An 8,855-nucleotide genomic window follows, 5' to 3' on the forward strand; every position below is an offset into this window, starting at 1 on the left:
AAAAAACAAACACTCTGGTTCTCTATCTTTATATGTTTGGTAATTAATTTTTTAGTTTTTATATTTCTATTAATTAAAAGAATGGATATAAAAGGGAAAAGTGGTTTTGTATCAAGTGGAAGAATAAAATAAACAAGTGGATATACAATAAACTAATACAAAATATCTAAGTAAAATTGAAAATAAATAAAAAATAAAAAATAAAAAAATATCTAATTTTACAAAAATAAAGATTATATTAAAGCAATTTTTATGCGTCTTCGGTAAATATGGAAAGCAGTTGTCATTGAAAGGGATTAGTTTTGCTATTTACAGCAACCTTTTCCTTTCCTTTTCTTGAAACAAAAACGTTTCTCTCTCCTCGTCTCTCTCTCAACACATCACTTTCCTCTCTTTCTTCTATTATTGGTTTAGCAGCTTGATATATCTATCTATCCACACCCCCCTCTCAAAGAATCAAACAGGTAAAAGAGCGCAACAATCCACCATTCTTATACCTAAAGAGTTGCATGTACATCAATATACGATTATAGTTCCTGGATTTCATCTATTTAAAAGGTTTTCGTAGGTTGTTTGCCTTGTTTTTGGAGGCTTTTTTAAGAGTTAGATCTATAAGATGATCATACCTAGCTGAAAAACCACTTTTGTTACTATCATTTTTGGGTGCGATAGAGCTATCAATAGTCTTATCTCAAAACTCTCTCCCAATATACTTTGAGAAAGAAGTAAGCCGATGAACAATATCTAGCTACCATTTTTCTACCTAACTTAAGCCCTCTTTTACTTGTAATCGAATACTGTTGCATGTTCATCAGGATATGATTATAATTCTTTCTGGGGTTTCCTGCGTTAAATATACAAGTTCAAATCAAGCTAAAAAACGTTACTTTAGATATCAGTTGTGATTGTGGTTTTGTTTGGATTGTTGCAGAAGAAGTAGTTTGACTTTCGAGGGACACCAATGGCGAGAGAGAAGATAAAGATAAAGAAAATCGATAATATAACAGCCAGGCAAGTGACTTTCTCAAAAAGAAGAAGAGGGCTTCTGAAGAAAGCCCAAGAACTTGCTGTTCTTTGTGATGCTGACGTAGCTCTCATCGTCTTCTCGGCCACCGGAAAACTCTTCGAGTATTCAAGTTCCAGGTAATTCATCAATCTAATTTAGACTTGTATATCGTTCTGTGTATATAGGATCCCCTTAGGGCGTTTATTCTAGATCGACTTTACTCTAAAATTAGCCTCTGAAGTTATGTTCTATACTTCTATCTTGATTTATATGATCAATTAGTGTATAATAGAAACATGAAATCATGTCCAGGACTTCTTCTCTTGATATCAAGAAAACGATGAACCCTAAGTAAATCCCCAAAATGAATTATATAAATTTTTTGAAGATTTTATTGGAAAGGCTTATTTGATTTGATATTAAACTTCTTTGAGCATGTATATGGGAGTTTCGGGTTGTTCATCTATAGGTTAAAATGAGTAGACTTGCTATTCTTATCAAAGTTCAAAATGTTATAACTGTATTCTTTTACAATACATCTTTTAGATTTTCATAATATCCTTTCAATGAATGGGTTTTTAAAAATATTATCTAAACTTTTTTATTATAATAGCTTTAAATTTATATCATTACATAAATATTATCAAACAAATAATTCGTATAAAAGAAATTCATATTAACTGTAATATTTTCAAAACAAACATACTATTAAATATATATAATATATATCATTCATAATATATTAAAATAAACATGTACGCTTGTTATAGAAATATTACATATGTTTGAAGAAATTATAACACATATATTTAAAGAAATATTATATATTCATGTGTTGGAACATCTTTTCCAAAAATGATCAATTGTCGTAGATTGGAGTGAGTTTATTTGTTTCTAATAGTATTCATAATTCTAGTTTTAGAGTTAAAAATATAATTGGATTAGAGAGTATTTATTCTATTTTTAACTCTAAAAATAAAATTACTTTATTTATAAAATTGGGTTGGAGATGAGTTAGTCTAACAAATTTTCACTTTATTTCTACGAAAGTTAAAAAGAAACTTGTAAAAAATAATATATGCTTTATCAAGTGGTCCAACATATATTAGTTTGATTTACCAATACGTAACATTCACAGGTAACCTTATCATTGCCCACTAGAAATAAGAGTCCAAAGTCCATTATGTCATTATGGTAGCTAATTATTAATACATATTATATTACCATTAAAATAAATCAACAATGAGTATGTACAATACGAGAGTAACACATTAATAGGTTGGGCTGCGTTCATGGATACTCACCAACACTTTATCGGATGGAACACGACTTTTTAACAAGTTGGTCCTGATAAGATAGAATCGGATAAGATAGAAATCATAGAATCACTAATACTTACCCATCCACATATATAATAAGTTAATAACTGGCATCATTTAATACGTAGGACCCCAAATCATTTCATCTTATTACCTCTTGTATCTAACCACTAATTAATTATCAAGATCCATAAATGATACATATATACGATGAGAAGTACACGAATGCTTGATATGATACGTATTGCAACTTGATCAATACATAAAACAAAATCAAAGATTACACATTAACATAGTTAAGCACTATAATAGGATGCTTGATCCTTACTTCGCCTTTTCTTACTAATGATGAATTTATTGTATTTTTGGGGCCTTTTTTCATGGAATTTAGCTCTATTTCAAAGTGAGAAATTAGAGCCTTAAATATGAAATATAAGAATGCATTAACATGTTAGCTACGCCCCCTTTGTGTTAATTGAATCACCAACACCATTATATGAGGTAAAACACTAACATTTTTTCATTTGATGGAAAAACGTTTTGTACAACTTAATTAAGGTTGCTCAAGTTATTGATGTAACTGCCTCATAAGATAGAATCACCAACACAAACCAATATTATTAGTACTTGCATATTACTGTTAGTATAAGGACTTCGTTTTCCTCTTGAAAGTTTCCTGTAAATAAAAGATATGTATATAGTTATATATATATGTCCAAAGTTAGTAAAAATATAAATATTTATACTAAATTTTCCAACAATTACTTGATACGAAACCAACTGATTATATAACTGGTCGTATATTTAATCAATCCATAATGAATTCAAATGAAAAGTACACAAATTATAAGCAAATTGTTCCCAAGGTTAAGGACCCGATTTCTGTGTGAGTTGTTAGGGTTAAAAACACACAAACAATAATAAGATGCAAATAAACCCAAAAAATTATCGTGGTTCACAAACCGGGTAATTGTGCTATGTCCACAAAAGAATTAGATATGCATTAAATTTTTTTGGAAGAACCTTACAAGCGTAGGGTTTACAAGTATGAAATATAGGAAAAAATATGGGCATAATATAACGACCCTGTCAAGCCCATCCCACCAGCATAACTAGACATGACCATTAACTATTGTTGAACCTATCTTCCTTGAATTTTCACAAGTGTTGCTATTACAATACAAAGTAGTACTAAATAGTACAAGTAATATATTATATTTTTTCTTATAAAAATGAATACTTCTTACATATAGTAATAAACCAAAAGTACATTGTTATGTTCAACATGCATACCTAAATCATATTCGTATGCTCAAGGAAATTTTCATGCTCATCCTTTGCCATCCTTCATTGATTGACAAAGAGAACATATTGCGATAATAATATTCTGTGAAATAAGAACAATATTAATCTAACCATTAAATAGCAAAATACAAACCATTAGATGATAAACATGACACACATAGTATATTATTGTCTAATTCATAATTAAGAACAATACACATCCATATTTAGTCAATACTTAGTAGTCACCTAGGTAATACAAAAAATAAAGATTCACATAAAACGTCCATGTTTGTATATGGAGTGCCTAATCAAATTTAAATAGTTCAAATTAAATGACTAGATGTACAAGCAATAGTACCTAACTTCTAAAATTCATAGTTACTACTTAGGTATTACCTAAGCAACCAACTATAATGACATTTCAAAAACGTAAAAATAATCAGTAAAATACATTCTAAATAATTTACATAATCATACCTTCTAATGTTCATATAAACAATATAAGTTGTAGCTTAATGGAATCATTTAATAAAATAAATTGTTATTTCAATTATAATAACAACTGACCATGAAAGTGGGCTTCACTTCAAATATTATATCACCAAAAATTGTGATCCACGGATCAACGAATATCACCCGAAAATGGTGTTTTCCAAAGGTTTTACATGAAAAGCAACATAAAACTTTTTTTTTAATAAAAATAAAGGCTTACTTTAGGAATTGCTTTGTTGTTCGGTTATCATGAATTCCTGCATCCACTTTGAGACGTAATAACCACAATATTCTCTATAGGACTCTTGTTGGTTGCACTAAAAATAAAATCCACATGCGATGATTATATGGGGAGTTTGTTATTTGTAGTTTTATTGTAGTGGATTAACCTTAAACGAACAAACATGAAAAAGTTTCGCGTTCATTTAGTTTTGTTAATAATCACCAACTCTATTATATCTAGATAAATCGCCTACAAGTGGATATAAATGAAACGAATTTAAAGTATTTGGGGTGTTTTGAAGCATGCAGGAAATGCTAGGAAAGTATAAGCTCCATTCCAGTAACAATCGGGATAAAGTAGATGACCCTTCTCTCAACCTGGAGGTACGTATCACTTTAAATTCAAGAATTATTCTTCTCATCATAAGGATGCTTAGGGTGCGTTTGGTTGTGGAAAATTTTCTAGTTTTCTAGGAAAATTTTCCAAGAAAAACGGAAATTTTGAAAACGCGTTTGGTTCGTTCAGTTTTCCAAAGTTTTTTAAAAAAATGAAAATTTTCAGTTTTCCAAATTGTATGTAAATTAGAAAAGTGATTTTTATAGTTTTCCAAAATTTTCCAAATTTCTAAGATGGAAAATGAAAACTCCATCCGTTCCAGCCAAACGCGTTTTCATTGAAAATTAAAAATGAAAACTCAACCCTATTTTCTGAAAACATTTCCATAGAAAATGAAAACAGTTTTCCACAACCAAACGCATCCTTAATTTTCTTAAACAAAAAACATTTCTATTTTCTAAGAAGAGAAGACATATTTAAGATTGTCACCTGATGATATGTAGCTAGTCGAAAGCGATGAAGTAAGATTATCCAAAGAGATCTACGACAAGAACCGTGAATTAAGGTATATATATATATATATATATATATATATATATATATATATATATATATATAATCTGTATGTTTTATTCTAGTCCATGAGTTAACGATGATTAACATATGAGCAGGCAGTTAAGAGGCCAAGAGCTTCAGGGATTAACCATAGAAGAACTTGAACATCTAGAGACTGTACTCGAAGGAGGCCTAAGCCGTGTGCTTCAGACAAAGGTACAATCACCACAAATTTCAATGTGTAAATTAACTACATAATTCTTCAAGAAAAACACTACCATTAGAACAAAAAAGCAACATATCTATTATTTTTGTTTCAGGATGAAAAATTTGGAAATGAGATATCCAGACTTCAAGAGAAGGTTGGGGTTTTTTCCATCTTTTGCTACATTTTTCATTTTAAGAGCATTCTGTTTTAGCTTTTAGTTTTTAAGAAAAAATGTTTCGTTCGGTGGTAGTAGTTGTTAGCTTTTATTTTATATAAAAAGTTTGTAATCCAAAAGTAGCTTTTAGTTTTTGGTTTTTAGGTAATTTTACGCCTTTAAAAGCTAACAGCTACTTTTGCTGAACACTTCTACACAAATAAAAGTTTGAGCTTCCATCTAGCTACAGATTAGTTTTGCAAAAGACACCATAAATCTCCTTGCATATATGAGATCCTCCCATCAGACTTATAACTTATATCTTGGAGTGTATTAATACGCACTGTGATGTTCTCTTTGGTTATATTGACAAAAAACAAATTTGTTAGAGGTTATTTATTGATTTAACTATAGGTTATAAGTTGTAACTTTCTATAGTTCAAGAAAAATACATTCTTCGGTCTTCAAATTTAATTAATGGTTCCAGTATAACTTTTCACTGCAACATGGTAAATTGGTAATTGATTTTGAAAAGAAAATCTCGTTAACTGTAATAATCTAGCAGTTATAGAAGTATAGAACTCTTTAATCATATTTATTGTCTCGCTTAGCACCCATCTGATGTGGTTTCTCTATCTACATTCAACCAGGGAGCTAAACTGATGGAAGAGAACAGGCTGCTCAAACAAGAAGCAAGATTCTAATTTGACAATTTTAATCAAATTCAGTCTAATTCTTTAGATCAAAAGTACTTTTTGTTGTCATTAACATGGTTTTTTTTTTCCTACAAATATAGATGATGATGATTACAAATGGAAAGAGGCCAGGAACAACCGATAATGTGTTAAATAATCCTGAAGATCATGGTAGTTCACCATCATCTGTCACCACACATGTAAATAGCTGCAATAGTGAACCTCCGCTTGAGGATGATGGCTCAGATACTTCGCTTAAACTCGGGTAAGCTTGTTGCATACTCCTTGATTAATGTTTCCTGTTATTATACTTGAAGTCTAATTTCAACTGACTTAACTTGTTTGAAAGAATAAGAAACAAACATCCGATGTGTCTGTACACTCACAGACAAGACATACAGAGATACATACATTACATACAGAAACATGACACACATGTATATTTGAAAATCATTCAGACATTCTATTGATCATGTATCAGGTTAGCGTTTTTCTAATGCTGATAGTCAGAAGAATGTTAACTTTCGAGGGATTGAGGAAAAAGTTGAAATGAGTTTGATGCTTTAATTTGTTAAAGATTTTATCGAGAATGTTTCCCCTTTCATCATTTCTTATTTATTCATGTATACTGCTATAATCTAACCTAGTTATACAGTATTTGTAATATTTGTATATCTTGTCTATGTATAATTAGTTGAGATTTATATGTATAATATATAGTCTTGCAAAATAATTATCGTTTTCTGTTAGAGTTAGAAAGTTCATGTTTTAAAGACTAATTGCCTAGAGATATCAAAATAAGTTTCTCAAAAACACAAAAACATCCAACATAAACATCTCTTTTATTAAATATTTTATCGAATAAACAAGAATCCGTCGGTTTTTTTAGAACTTACAAAACAAAAATCACTACAATAACACCAACACTCGTATATAGATCCTTACTATAACGACCATCAACTACCTACCCTCACCTTATCTAAATGATGAATAAGAAAATAGATGAAGAACATAACTCAACCCTAGAACATAGAAACCCTAATTGACATTGAGAGAATACGTAGTTGTGTGTGTTAAGATACAACTCAACAATATATACTTCAGGTACTACTGGAACCGGTTCAAATCCAGTTCGGGTAACCACCCATATTGAAGTTCGGTTATTGTGTTACTTCTCCACCACTTTGAGACAAAGGGGCCCTGTTACTTACTCTTCCACGAAATTAGAGAATTTCCCAAATAACCAGTATACCCCCAGACATTCGAGACACCAAACACTTAACCCAATCATCATCAACAAAACTTTTTAACAAAAAACATTCATTTTCTAGGACTAAACTTTTAAAAAGGAGAAACCGTAAAGAAACATTATGATGTAACTTACGAGGATTATACATGATAGAGCCGGTCCTGAGGATTAGATATCCTCAAATGCCCAGGACGAGCAAGAAAAAATAGTCCTTATCATTATTATAAGTTTTTATTTTTAAATAAATAAATAAATATATATATATATATATATATATATATATATATATATATATATATATAATAAAATAAAATAAATTTGGGCCCTTAAAAATATTGGGCTCTGTGCACCTGTCCACTTTGTCTGTCCTCAATGCCCCCATGATACATGAACTGACTTGAGACCTGGACAACGTAAAAAATGTTAGGTCTAGTTATAGTCAAGTAAATTAATTTTTCAATTAATTTTTTTTAAAACTCAATAATATTCTTTTAACAAAACGTCAAACTTATCAACACCATCACCTTTTATAACAACATTTATATCTAATCGTGTTTTAATGGTTTGCACCTTAACATTTCAAACTCATATAAAAGCTCAAACTATACAAATGTCATTTTCAATATCTATAACTTCAATTCCCCTCTGTCTCCCCCCCTCCCCCCACCCCCCAAAAAAAAAAAAAACATTAACTTTCCCAAGTCTTTAATTAAAAACTATGAATTCAAATTTTTTTACCTTATAATTTTCTTCTAAGTTATTTCCAATTAGAAAAATATCATCAAGGTATAAGCAAAATCACAATAGGTTATTTATAGATCCTACAAACAAAAATCATTTGTGCTTTGAATAAAGACAAATTCAAATAAAGAGGAAAAAAGTTTTTCATTCCATAGAGATGGAGGAGAAGGAAGGGATGACTTAATCCCATAAATAGATTCAATAATTTGAATACTCTATTGTCATCTTTTAAATCATATCTAAGAGGCAAACACATATGAACATCCTCATCAAGTTCACTATAAAGAAAACCATTGTTAATGTGTCACACCCCGAAAACCGAAGGCGGAAACATTTCCGGGGTTGACTCCACGTTGAGTATCAAATCCAATGTACATAGTAAGTAAAGTAAAACAAACATTACATTACATATATGAAAGATTTACATTTGTTTCAAAAGCATAAGTTATACAAGTGATACATAGTATATATGAACAACACGAAACGAGTCTTCTGAGTACTCCGTCTTCGCACAAAAGGATCTTCGGGTACCTGTCTAACACGGACCTGAGAATACAAGCGGTTTGAAAATCAGCATAAAGCTGGTGAGT

The 8,855-nt window shown here is 30.1% G+C and overlaps 1 protein-coding gene across 3 annotated transcripts; it reads left to right on the forward strand.

Annotated features, from left to right (window-relative positions):
- The first annotated feature begins 311 nt into the window (after positions 1-311).
- On the forward strand, positions 312-7,008 carry LOC145074587 (MADS-box protein AGL24-like). Of its 3 annotated transcripts, none has more exons than XM_079020947.1 (9): positions 312-464; positions 932-1,143; positions 4,629-4,710; positions 5,167-5,228; positions 5,335-5,434; positions 5,539-5,580; positions 6,231-6,272; positions 6,377-6,540; positions 6,757-7,008. In XM_079020947.1, the coding sequence occupies exons 2-9, from the start codon at positions 962-964 to the stop codon at positions 6,770-6,772; spliced, it is 690 nt and encodes a 229-aa protein (XP_078877073.1). In that variant the 5' UTR covers positions 312-464; positions 932-961; the 3' UTR covers positions 6,773-7,008. The 3 variants fall into 3 exon arrangements, with proteins under 3 accessions (XP_078877073.1, XP_078877072.1, XP_078877071.1); XM_079020946.1 differs by having other exon boundaries at positions 451-558; XM_079020945.1 differs by lacking the exon at positions 312-464 and adding an exon at positions 471-725.
- Positions 7,009-8,855: the final 1,847 nt, after the last annotated feature.

The sequence above is a fragment of the Lactuca serriola genome, chromosome 9 (genome assembly GCF_051521515.1).
Source record: "Lactuca serriola cultivar US96UC23 chromosome 9, Lser_US96UC23_V15, whole genome shotgun sequence".
Classification (NCBI taxonomy): domain Eukaryota; kingdom Viridiplantae; phylum Streptophyta; class Magnoliopsida; order Asterales; family Asteraceae; genus Lactuca; species Lactuca serriola.